The sequence below is a fragment of the Gopherus evgoodei genome, chromosome 3 (assembly GCF_007399415.2).
Source record: "Gopherus evgoodei ecotype Sinaloan lineage chromosome 3, rGopEvg1_v1.p, whole genome shotgun sequence".
Classification (NCBI taxonomy): domain Eukaryota; kingdom Metazoa; phylum Chordata; order Testudines; family Testudinidae; genus Gopherus; species Gopherus evgoodei.
In genome coordinates, this window is record NC_044324.1 from 210542185 (window position 1) to 210555513 (window position 13329).

Here is a 13329-nt window from a genome sequence, read left to right on the forward strand (position 1 = left end):
TTTTGGTTTGTTTTCTGGTGAACAGATAACAGTCCTAGATGAGACCTGGACAGTATTCAGGCGGTATAGTCGTTTTCGAGAAATGCATAAAACTTTAAAGTTAAAATACCCAGAGGTAAGTCACGAGAAAACTTCTTTTCTTTTGAGAGACAGAGTGGGAGTGAGGCTTGAAAAGAAAGATTCTTTCAAAAGATACATACTAAGATCCTTATTCTCAGATCTGTGCTCCTTGTATAAGACTCGCAGGCCCCTGTAGTAGTTTGAAGTTCCAGAGTCACTGGGTCCAGCAAGATAATCATTGCATTGTTAACAAACCATGTTGCCTCTAATCATTAATTCCTTTCTTAGGGCTCACTGGAGTTGGTCCCTGCAATTGCTGTGCTCTACTCTGCAGCTGACTGCAACATACCTGTTGTCTCACTGAGTCATCTTGACAACTGCTTATGTTCCTTAGTTATCCTTTTATAATAGTTCCTTGCAGGTTGCTATAAACTATAGGATTGTTCCTTCGGGACACCTCAGAGGTTTTGAGTACTGAGCCTTTGTTGAAGAGTAATGTCTCACCACGCCTTAGTTCACCGCACTGTGCATTAATAACGTTCTAGTCTTCACTCTTAACATTTGATTTTTGAATTTTTTTCCCCTCCTCCCCCTCTCTCTTTCTTGGGTGTCATAGAAAAAGCATCCCAGCAGCGTCAAGAAGTAACCTGAGGCGCATCACAGGCAAACATGCCTGGTTATTTCAGAGAGGACCAGGCAATAGAAATTACTCTAGGCTTGCCAGGCCCTGAGATGTTCTTCCTCCCTCCCCTGGCATTTCCTATAAATAGAAAATCTAGCAATTTGGAATGCTCTGAGACTGAAAGTCTAAAATAGACCTGGATAGAAACACAAATTTTCCATTTTGCAGAATTTTCCATAATTAAAAAAAAAATTGTTCCTTCCCCACCCGTTTGAAATTTCCCAAAAATGTAATTTCTAAAAACCAACACTTTCTCAGTTTGACTTATTTTATACTACACTGTATAATATAGAATTAAAATAATTGAAATGAAAATTCATTTGAAAACAGAAAGTCAAAATGTTCCCGTTTAACCTTATCGATATGCTGTTTTTCAGTTTCTAAACAAAATTTTCTTGAGCTTGAAAAGTTCAGCAGAAATGTCACTTTTGACAAATCAGAATTTTCCAACAGAAAGAAGTTCCATCCAAAATTTTCCAAACCACTCTGCTCTCAAGTCATATACCTGATTTTATGCATTGACTCCAATGTCAGCCATGTCTTTGTGAGTGTAGGTTTGATGTGATAGGTCCCAGAGTTTATACACTATAGCCTCACAGAATCCAGCTTCATAGGATATTAGTGTTATAGTCTGCGTCAAAGGTATTTCTGGCTGCCTTTTACCTGGCAGGAAAACACAACACTATCACAGATAAGCTCTTCTGAGAGACACAATTGTTGATCTTTTGATCAGGGGGATAGTAGATGAGATTTACTGTTCCTGTGAATGCCAGAGTTCAAATCACTATATAAAGACTTGATTAAAGATGGATGCTTATTAAAAATAGATTTTGAAAGTTCATATATGACTTTCTTTGGTATTTCTAGTAGCAAAGGTTCTGAACAAACTCAGGTGAGGAAACTGTTTGGACAATCTAACGACATCCTGTTGTCTGATACAAATGAGGTTGTCAGCCCTGTTGTTGACAGCAGTGACAGGTTCCATTAGACTGAGCCTTGTCATATCTCCTCTCACCAAACCAGATCCCCCATCTAAAGCCCATTATTCTGGCATAGCTCATGAGAGAGTGGAGGTTTGGTGTTTTAAGTCCTCTTAGCTGCTCAAAAGATCTACCTATGCAGAACCAACTCCATGCATCTCCCGCCTTCCTCCAGAAACACACCACATGCTCGACTAGTTATCATCTGAGTCTGGGTTACAGACATCTTCCCTGACATTACATTCCATAACTGTTGAAGGGAGACTATCTTCTCTGCAATGTATTATGATCAGATTCAGGAAGAGCCTGTTGCTCTGAAAACACCTGTTAAAAAGCTCTTTGTGACATGGAGTATTATTGTGACCTTTCTGAATGAGATAAGACCTCCTTTTTGAGCTGCACATCTCATGAAGCATTATTGATTGATCACTGTCTAAGCAAAAATCAAAGTCAGGCTTGCTGGTGTTACAGAACTTATTTCTCTTGCTACCTCCTAATTTTGCTGTACATATTTTTAAGATATCTTAGTTCCCTCTCTCTCCTATATTTTAAATTGAATTTAACATATGTTTTTCCTTGCAGTGTGTCTTTTACTGTCTGTTGCAGTGTCTTTGGGTTGTGTATTTACATATTGTTGAAAGATGACACTTAGAGTAGGAATCTATTATGACATGTATTGGATAAGAGATAATGTAGTTAACATTATCTGACTAGATATAACCAGATTGACCACCCACTTACCTGCCCTCAAAGTGGAACATTCTAAAACCCTTCATTATTTTTCCAAATTTCACAAATTTCCACTTTTTGCTTCAAATGCAGTGATAATTGGAAGCTCTAGGTGTCATTGCAACTCCTGGACAAGGTTGGCAAGTGATGCCCCCTGCTGGAGCTTGCCATTTAGAACTTTAAGCTTTTTGAGTTTCCTACCAGTATTGAGCTAGTTTCCTATCAGTATTCAACTGTAGTACATCTATATCTCTTCAAAGAACAATAATTACATGTAAATAGTTATCGCTTCTCTGGAGAATATCCATTTTGATATACATGGCTAGTAAAATTTTTGTGACTGGTCTAAGGTTGTTTTAATAATAAAATACTTATTTAGTAATGTGGACGATGATGATGATGATGATAATAGAAACTGATATACCCCTCTACCCCGATATAACACGGTCCTCAGGAGCCAAAAAATCTCACCGCCTCATAGGTGAGACAGTATTATATCGGGTTTGATTCGGTATGGCTTCCCTAGTGGTGATTTAAAGGGCCCGGTGCTCCAGCCGCTGCGGGGAGCCCCTTTAAATCACTATTGGAGCTCTGGCAGCCGGGCTCAGACGGTGATTTAAAGGGCCTAGGGCTCCAGACAAATTCAGATATAACGCGGTAAAGCAGCGGGGCTCGAGTGCCGCTTCAAAGGGCCGGGGCTCCCCACTGCTTTACCGCGTTATATCTGAATTCGTGTTATATTGGGTTGCATTCTATTGGGGTAGAGGTGTACATGTTTTACTTGTTCCCTTAACTATTTTCGCTAACAGCCACAGTATATTAATCATTACCATATCTCATGGTACATGATATTTTCTTAAAATATGAGATACTTTCTTAAAACAGCATAGTAGTAATTTTTGGTTTAAAATACATTATATTTAAGAGAGACTGTATAATCACATTTATTTCTAAACAGTGACACTATAACTTTTATCACTCTGAACTTTTTAGTACTTATTTAGTTACCAAGGTGACAGGTTGTTTCCATTTGTGTATAGCCATAGATAATTCCTAGATGTTAACATACCTTGGGGCAGTGACCATGTAGTCTTGTGTGTGTGGTTTTTGTTTTGATTTGGTTTTTTACAGCACCTGACACAGTGGGGACCCAATTCTATCTTGCAACTTTCGGCACTACAAATAATAAGTGACCAATTTGTGGGCAAGAGAGGTGTTAACATTTACACTTGATTTCTAGTTCTCAACATGTCCACAAACTGTGTTGTGTCTCTTTTGTGAAACATGCTTCTTTAAGGAAGTGGTGGGGGTGGGGGGAGGAGAAGAGAAAAGAAATCTGGTTACCAAATCATAATGAACATGGGGCAACCAGGTTGGAGTGTGGGGTTTTTTTTTTGTTTTTGTTTTGTTTCATTTTTTTCAGGAATAGCAATGCTTATATTAAATATTTAAGTTCTGTAGAGCCTCCAATATTTTACCTTTATTTAAAATAACTTTTGAATTGTACTATTTTAAAATGTAATATGCACCATGTAAAAGGAGCTATCTCTGTTTAACGCATTGAAAATCACCCAGACATTTCTACTGATCCCTCCCTGACATAAGTTGTCACTGAATTATTAAACAAGTGCATAAATATAAAATTTGAAAAGTTGCATCCATGAATTATTCCAAATAAATTCAGTTCCGAAAAGCAGCTGCATAAAAATCTATTTGAGTTGAATTATTTCATGTAATTCACCTTCCATCTCTAAATTATTTATTATAAACAGAAAATGTTGTATACATGTTTAATGTATACAGTGCCCTGCTTTTGGAAGTGAACTTTACAACTCATTAGTTGCTTCACTTGAATTACTACATCCGTATTTTAATAATTTGCCGATCTGGCAGTTTGTTTTACTGCCAGTGCATTCCCAAAAGGAATGTATTGAAAAACTGATTTATTGGAAAGGTAGAATGTCTAACCTTTCAGAAGGATGAACTGCTTAATGTCCTACTGTCTCAAAATATGCAGTAAATTATTTTACTTAGCAGCACATTTAAAATTAGATTAGTAAATAGATTTTGATAACTGATTGAATTTATCTAATTGAAATGTGTTGCATGGAAATTTTAAAAGACCAAAGTGGCATGCACCAGTGTGAGATTTTTAAGTGCTACAGGCAATACTGTACTTTGGTGTTAACCGGGTGTATTGTTTTAAGTGTGCGCAATAGTCGTGGACAGTTTCAGGATTTTTTCTTACATTGATTCTTTAATTACCTTTTGGAATTTTAATCCAGACAATACTTGCCTTTCAGATATGGTAGCAGTTGTAATTAAAGTGTTTTTATTGTTTGTCTTTCAGTGAAGAAGCCTGACAAGCAGGTACCTTAGTTGAGAAGCAAGAACTTTTAGAGCTGAATAAGACAAATCAATTTTATATTTATATGGTTCCCATGTTGTTTCTTCACTTGGAAGTTGGGAACTATCTATTCCCTACAATATTTGTATAGTTTCATCTTCTAATGTGCAGTGTTGAGCATGTGCATGCACTGACATGACTGTTCCTTATATTTATTTTCAAAGCATTTTGTGCAGTGATTAAGCTAACCCTTCCCCCCGGCACCTTCCTCCCCAACCAGCCTGTTTTTATACTTTTGCATAACTGATTGGCTATAGAATATCCAGGTTGAAGGAGCAGAGTGCATAGCGTAAACTTGTGCCTTCAGGAGAGGCCTGAGTTGCATGTGTCCCCTTTCTTCCATCCAAGCGCATGAATTGGCTGGGATGTACTACGCAGTCAGAGAACATTCCATGAATAAGTCTACTGAACCCTGGGTTATTGGAACTGGGCACCATTCTTGCAGTGATACTCTGTAGAGGCTATGAAATTTCAAATTGCATTATTTCTCAAACAACAAAGGTTGCATTTTATAACCTCCAGGAAAGTGTTTCTGCAATAATGGTATTGTCAATGTTTTATCAATCTAGCCTTCTAGAGGAAAGACTCTTTCAGTAGTGTGAATAATAGTTGTATGTTCCCAAGATACCACCTCTTCATTTCCGAAGTCAATGACCTCCACTTACCAGAAGCCTTTGTCTGACAGATTATCGTGTTATTGTTTGACAGGACCTATGGCTATTGCCAACTGTGGTTGTTAATAGTCCTTTCTCTACTTGTTTGCTATGATTATACGAATTATTTCTGACTCAGAGCGGAAAATGTTTCTGAAAGAGCTCAGAGGTACTGATGCACAGATGGAGAACTTTTTTTTTTTCCCTTGGCGTGCCGGGATATAAACTGCCAAATGATTTTATTCTTATTAAATTGAGAATCTACACACTGCGAAATTACTATTCCCATAAGTTGCTCACCTAAAACATTTTGTGTACTGTGAAGCCCCCCCCCTTCTTTGAACCACACATGATATATAAACATCTAGCTTTATTTAAGCCTTTGATAGTAACTTATAAAAATGTTTTTTTTCCTAAGTATCCTTGAAGTGGGTTGTAACGCCCTTCTCAAAACTTCTTCAGGGAGGTATATAAATTATCATATTAATGATAATAATAAAATATAATAAATAAGCCTGAAGATGCATGAACTACTCACTTAAGCAACAGTGTGATCTTATTGTTTTCATCTTCATCTTCCTGAGCGCTCATTATGTGTCCTCTCCTTTTGTTAGCTGACATTGTTAGTTCACCAGGGCAGGGACTCTTTTGTTGTATAGTGCTGTGTACACTTATGTTGATTGTCACAGGGTTCATTCACTGCTGGTGGCACTTCCTGCTGGTCATCCTGGGGATTAGCTCCAGCCAGGTGGTATGCCCTCCCCTGCATCTCTCCCATCATCCCCTCACCCTGTGGATCCCTCTCACTCCTCTTCATGACTCGACCCTCTAGCCAGGTCACCATATGTGTTCCCCCTTTCCAGGGTATCATAGTCCTTCTTAGTAAGCAGGCTCAGGAAGTCTTCCTGTTCACTTACTTGCCAGTGCCAGTTTGTCAGTGGCTGGTAGGGACCCAGGTCCACCCTCAATGAGAGGGCTCCTGGGACCTAGAGAAGATAGTCAATGTTTGACCTACTCCATACCTCTCTGCTCTTTCCCCTGAACCTTGCCTTCCTCTCTGGCTCTCCTCCTTCTCTGGGCTTGCCAAGCCACACTCCCTCCTCCCAGGGAGTAACTGTGGACTACTTGCCTGTAGCCCCAGATACCCCTCCCTTCTTCCAGGGAGCGGCTGAAGACTCCTTCCCTCCAGCCCCTTCTGTTGCTTTCTGGCTTATATAAGCCCTGCCTGTTCCTGCTCAGCTGAACCTGTTCTACTTAACCCCCTGCTTCCTGTCTCCTTCTCCAGGTGCAGCCTGGGCAGTTAATTGGCCCAGTTAGCCATCTTAACTATTCCAGGCCCTGTCTAGGGGGAACACCCCGTCACAGTGATCTTGATCAAATGGTAAGGGATGTGACAGTGGGGGGCAGAGGGGGCACACACACGTTAGTAGTGGGGGGAATGTGAGCACATGGTCAACAAGTTGGTGGGTGGCCCCATCCCTTTCCAGGCCCTTTACTTTCCCATTGTTTGAGGCTGGGAGGACTAGGCCGATCAATTTAGCTTTTGTATGGGGAAAAAATTAAATACCTATTTATACTCTTCTAGATTCTACAGAATCCTTTTGCCCCTTTTGCTTTTGGAACCTTAAATATTCTATTTCCCTACTTTCCAATTTTTAACTGTGCAGCTGTAGTTTCATTAACACAGCTTTTTGTATTTAATCTCCTGGGATGATTTTAGCAGAAAAAGGGTGAGGAGAGAAATAACCTTGTGCTACTTAGCTTACAGAGCTTTTAAGCCCATTTTCATGCAGCTATTGAGCTTCTGGATTTTATAAACTGCTGTGCCAGCAGAACTTGAAGGCTCCTTGCTTCAGAGCTATTGAAACTGAAGCTCTGTCGGTTTTGCCATTGTAGGGTGTAAATTATTGGCGTCAGTAAATGCATACTTACTGTGCAGACATATGGAGCATGTGCGTTTTATGTACACAGATGTGGATTTTGGATTATTTTACTGTTTTGTATAAAAGAGGTGTAAAACACGATGCTTAAATTACTTAAATTAAATATTAATTATTTCTAATTATTTTATTTGAAATGTGTTACTAAGGCAAAAGCTCTGATCCTGCAGTGAGTTCAGTGTGGGATTGGGGCCTTATCCAATAAATTTGAGACTTGATCAGGTTTTTTAAGTTTTATTAACCAACCCAAAATTCAGTGGTGAACTGAAGAAAGTTACAAAAAGTAAATTAAAGATATATTAACAAGAATTAAATTAGTTAATACAATTTATCAATTAAACCAGCATAGTACATAACTCCATACTACTATTTTGTGAAGACAAGTTTTTATCCTCATATAGATTCTTACTATAGATCATTTTAAAGGCAACTAACTGCCTGGCAAATATCAATGTTTCGATAATGTTTTCAAAAACACCTAAGTGATTAAAGATCCTGATCCCATTGCTAGTTTTGAAAATTTTACCCAGTGACAATCAAAATAAACTCTTAACATATTGATTTTAATTGATACTTAAAAAATGCTCCCTAATATGAACAGTGGATTTAGATTTTTTTAGCAATTGAAAATATGTGTTTTTATGTCATTGCACTGTGACTCAGAAATGAAAGGATTTTGTTCAGTTTCCTAAATTATATATACAGGAAATTATATTCACCTAAAGGCAGAGAATAGAAAATTGCAGTCCAAAAGGTGAATGTTACAGAAAATGGAGTGTGAGAACACAAGGTTAGAATGGAAACTGTTTGCAGCATTAACTATAATGCTTGTGACCAGCAAGTGTTATAATACATATAAAGATGCCTTTTGGCAGTGTAATTATGTCAAACAAAGAAAAGCATTAAGAAGATGGTATATGAAATATAGTCCATAAAAGAATCATAGACTTTAAGGTCAGACGGGACCGTTATGATCACCTAGTCTGACCTCCTGCACAATGCAGGCCACAAAATCTCACCCACCCACTCCTGTATCAAACCTGTGTCTGAGTTACTGAAGTCCTCAAATCATGGTTTAAAGACTTCAGGGTGCAGAGAATCTTCCAACAAGTGACCCGTGCCCCATGCGGCAGAGGAAGGCGAGGTGTCTTAAACAAAGCTGTTAAACAGCCTATGTCAGCCTGGGATCTACCACCACCAGATTCTTAGAAATGGTGGCTGTGGCTAGGGTGACCAGACATCGTGATAAAATCGGGACTGTCCTGATTCTGAGGAGTTTGTCCCGCATCCCAACCAGAGTACGGTTGGGACGCCATTTGTCCCGATATTTTGTTTCCTGGTCTTCTGCGGCAATTTGGTGGAGAGTCCTTCAGTCACGGACAGTCTGCGGCGGTATTTTGGCGGCGGATGCTTCTGTCTTTGGCCGCAAGGTTTATTACCTGCCACCGAAATACCACCGAAGACCGTCTGTGACTGAAGGGCTCTCCGCCGAATTGCCGCCAAACTCCCAGACGGTCCTGATATTTTCCCCTTAACATCTGGTCACCCTAGTTGTGACTGTCTTTCATTAGATTAGCCCATAGGCTTGAATAAATGTATCCTAGTCAGATTTGGACAATCATGGTTTTTGAATGTGTCTTCCTGTTTGTATTAGAATAAAAACTTCCCTTTTGATCAAAACTCACATGTCCCTTATTCCATTCAGGTTAAATGATTTTCTTGTGAATGTTAGTTCATCCATGGTGAGAGAAACTTTTCTATCCTGAACTTTCAGATTTGGGCCATGGGGAACCAGCATAGCATTTCCTTCTTTAAATAAATAAGGGTAGCTAGGAAGAGGCCTAATTTCTTAGGCACTCTGGAGCTGAGAACACTGTTCTTTGTTTTCAAATTGGAGAATATTTAGTGTTGTATCAGCAATGAGATCTGACTTTCACTATTCTGAGAACGAGGTCTGGATTGCTGTAAAGTAGATACAAAATCAATCAAGTGAATTCTTCATCACCTGTCTTTGCAGCATACAGAAGGCAGTTTTGCCTCCCAAGAATGTCTACCCCTCTACAAAGCCCAAAGCAAGAGATTACAGTAAAAGTTATTAAAACCCCTGCATGACAAAATCAATAGACTGCAATCTTTCATGGCTTAATATAAAAATAATCAGAGAAACAGTGGCTCGAATGAAAAATATTGAGCTGCATTGGGGAATTGACAATTTCATGGACAAAGCAGAGGTGAAAACTAAAAAGTGAGCAAAGCCATCCAATTTGCACTAAGGAATATATCAAAATCATAGCCAAAAAGTATGCTGCAATGGACAGGTAACTGGAAACCCCAGGGAGAAAAATATCCATTTTATGGAGAAGATGAATGGGGTATCCTTTATATAAAAAGTGCACCTCACATCCCAATTGGTGAAGTACTTTTCAAGGTAGTGTTAAATTAATAGAGAGGTGTGGAAAATGGCTATGTGGTTAAAGCAGAGTACTGGGAGTCAGAATCTGGTGCTTTTCTTGACTCTGCCAAGTCTGTGTGCCTTTGAACAAATCACTTAGAATCTGAGTGATTTGGCACCCACTAAAGTGAACAGAAAGACCCCTATTGACTTCAGTGGGCAGTAGAGCAGACCATCTCTGAATGTCGGTTTCAATCTGTAAAATGGACATGAGACCATGAGCAATAAAAGAATCAATCTGTGTCTTTAAAAGTCAGCTTCTTCTAATTTGGAACTATAGTCATTATGTGCTATCATAATTGGTTATTCCATGGTGTCATCTCCTGGGTGGAGTTAAGGTAGTTTGGGTGCCTCATTTGTGTATTTTCATACTGTTTGGATTTCTTTTATGTTTAAATATAATACTGGATTTCCTAGGTTTGTCATGCTTGTGTTGAAGAGAAATGTTTTTAAGCATAAGTGTCTGATATGAACTAAACTTTAACTCCAGTTATAATGTAAGTTTATTTGGGAATAAATAATCATTAACACTAAAGTCAGGCAAACTATTAACCAACACAAAATTGTTTGTTAATAATTTAATATTGTAGGGGGGGTTATTTGCATATTTAAGTGTGTATAGTCTGTCTTCCAGGTGTGTTGTCTAACTGAACTCAAAGATTTCTCAACAATAATGCATCATTGTGAGATGGGCTCTGTGTGTGCTGAGGATGAAATAGCTTGGCAAGGATGTTTTCAAGCTATTATAGCTTTATGTCGCCTCCTTACTGGGCTGGATTAGCAAATCCTTTACAAATGGGTTGACACCATTATGTTAAATTGGTTGTGTAATACTTGTTACTCTAGAACTATTGTAATATAGTCCTCTAGCAATGACTCAGTAGTCATGACGCTTGTGAAATTGACTTATGTCCCAATATTGCCAACTCCAAATGCTCAAATATCATGAGTCAAGCTCCCCAAAATTATGAGATTTGCTTTAAAAATCAGAAGATTTTAAATAAGAAATCTTAGGATCTTTGTCTTTAGGCTTTTGAACTTGTAGGACATATTTGGGTCACCCTTCCACAGTTGTCTCTGTAACCACAAGGTCTAGAATCTTTATTTATTTATATATCTCTAGATATAAAAGTAAAGTAAAATAAAATGAATGAGGTGGTTACTCAGTTCAGGCAAACTGCAAAGAATGGGGCAGACAATCCCCCAAGCTGGTGGATATTCTAATGTTTAGATTGACCATGTGAGCACAAAAGAGCTTCTACAATACCTTACTGGTTGTGCAGAAGCCAAAACACAGTTCCCTTACAACAACTCAGCCTTGGGCTTCCACTCAGATGCCCAAGTCAAATATGATGAGGATTACTGAAAATCTTATCCATCATATAAGAAAGTTCTACCAATTCCAAACATCAGACACATTACCTCCCAAGTTAATGAATATTTAAGATCTTACCGAAGTGCATGGTTACAGCTAATTCTAAACGAAAATTTATTAAAAAAGAAGAGGGTGAGTATTGGTTAAAAGATCAGTATACATCAGGAATCATAACACTCAAAAAACAGTAGGAGAACACTTCAACCTCTCTGGTGTGACAGACCCAGGCCAGTGGGGTGCAGGAGTCTGGTAGAAGGCAAATATACTGGTCACTGGCTGAGTAGTTTTCTGTTTCCCTGAGTGACCAGAGCAGGGGCTGCACTAGAGTAGTCAGGAACTTGCTAGAACCAATTAAGGCAGACAAGCTGATTGGCCTGCCTTGATTAGGACACCTGCAGCCAATCAGGGCACCTGGGTTTAAAAAGGAGCTCACTCCAGTCAGGGAGGGAGGAGCCAGAGGAGAGGAAGTGCATGTGAGGAGCTGGGAGCAAGAGACACTAGCTGAGACTGAGAGGTTGTGCTGCTGGAGGACTAAGGAGTACAAGCATTATCAGACACCAGGAGGAAGATCCTGTGGTGAGGATAAAGAAGGTGTTTGGAGGAGGCCTTGGGGAAGTAGCCCAGGGAGGTGTAGCTGTCACACAGCTGTTACAAGAGGCACTATAGACAGCTGCAAATCCTAGGCTGGAACCTGGAGTAGAGGGCGGGCCCAGGTTCCCCCCAAACCTCCCAACTCCTGATCGGACACAGGAGGAGTTGATCCAGACTGTGGGGAAGATCACTGAGGTGAGAAAATCTGCCAATAAGCACAGGACCCACCAAGGTAGAGGAGGAACTTTGTCACAACTGGTGTGGGCAGTGGGATCTGGTGTGCACAGCGCGGCAGAAGGAGAGTGATTTAAAAAAAAAAAGGTAGAGGGTTTATTTTTTTTCACCACAATGGAAGACTTAGTGCGGGCATTGATACAAGCTACGGCGGCCCAGCAGGAGGCTACCTGTGTCCAGGCAGCTGCCCAACAGGAGGCAGTGCGGCTGCAGCAAGAGACTAATTGCCTGCTGATGGACCAGGCTTCTCAAGACCGGGCTATGTTGCGAGAACTGATAAACCAGGTAAAGACCCTTACAGAGCTGAACCATGGCCATAATAGGACGCAGTTCATACGGGCCAGCCATTGGCAGAAAATGATGCGGGAGGATGATGTAGAGGCATACCTTCTGGCCTTTGAGAGGACAGCCCTACGGGAGGCCTGGCCTCGAGATCAGTGGTCTGGCATCCTTGCCCCATTTCTGTGTGGAGAGGCCCAAAAGGCTTACTATGATCTACCTGAAGAGGCTGCAGCAGACTACCCTCAGCTGAAAGCAGAGATCCTGGCCAGATCTGGGGTAATGACTGCAGTGCAGGCCCAGCAGTATCACGAGTGGAGGTGCCTCAAGCCTCAGCTGGGTTTTCCCCATTCGAGTTATTATATGGACGTCACCCCCGTGGCATACTAGATATCGCCAAAGAGATTTGGGAAGAGGAATACAATGAGGGGAGAAATATAATAGAACATGTAATACAGATGCGAGACCGGATAGCCCGTGTCACCCCTATTGTACGAGAACATTTGGAAAAGGCACAGGAGGCCCAGAGAACCTATTACAATCGCCAGGCAAAAGTCAGACAGTTCCAACCAGGGGATTGGGTGATGGTCTTGATACAGCAGAAAGCAAGCTTCTGGCCCAATGGCAGAGGTCCTGTGAGATGGTTGAACCCATGGGGGAAGTAACCTACAAAGTGCGGCAGCCAGGACGCCGAAAACAAGAACAGATTTATCACATCAACCTTCTCAAACCCTGGCATGCACAAGAGGCATGCATAACTATCCGAAAAGACTTAACCCAGGAAAACAAGCCTTCCAAACAGATGAGTGTCTCCTGATTTAACACCAGACCAGAAGAATTAGGTGTCTGAGATGATCTTCCGGAACCAAGATGTGTTCTCGACAAAACCAGGTTGAACAACAGAGACATATCACCACATCATCACGAACCCTGGGGCCAGAATAACA

At 40.3% G+C, this 13329-nt stretch overlaps 1 protein-coding gene across 5 annotated transcripts in view; it reads left to right on the forward strand.

Annotated features, from left to right (window-relative positions):
- KIF16B (kinesin family member 16B) overlaps positions 1-13329 on the forward strand; it is a 202650-nt gene that overhangs the window by 157524 nt on the left and 31797 nt on the right. For 3 of the 5 annotated variants that reach the window (XM_030557951.1, XM_030557952.1, XM_030557953.1), the window contains one exon: positions 26-115. In XM_030557951.1, coding sequence (XP_030413811.1) covers positions 26-115 — 90 coding nt within the window. Of the gene's footprint in view, positions 1-25; positions 116-4801; positions 4936-13329 lie in introns of those variants that run through there. The other 2 variants (XM_030557954.1, XM_030557955.1) reach the window with 2 other exon arrangements.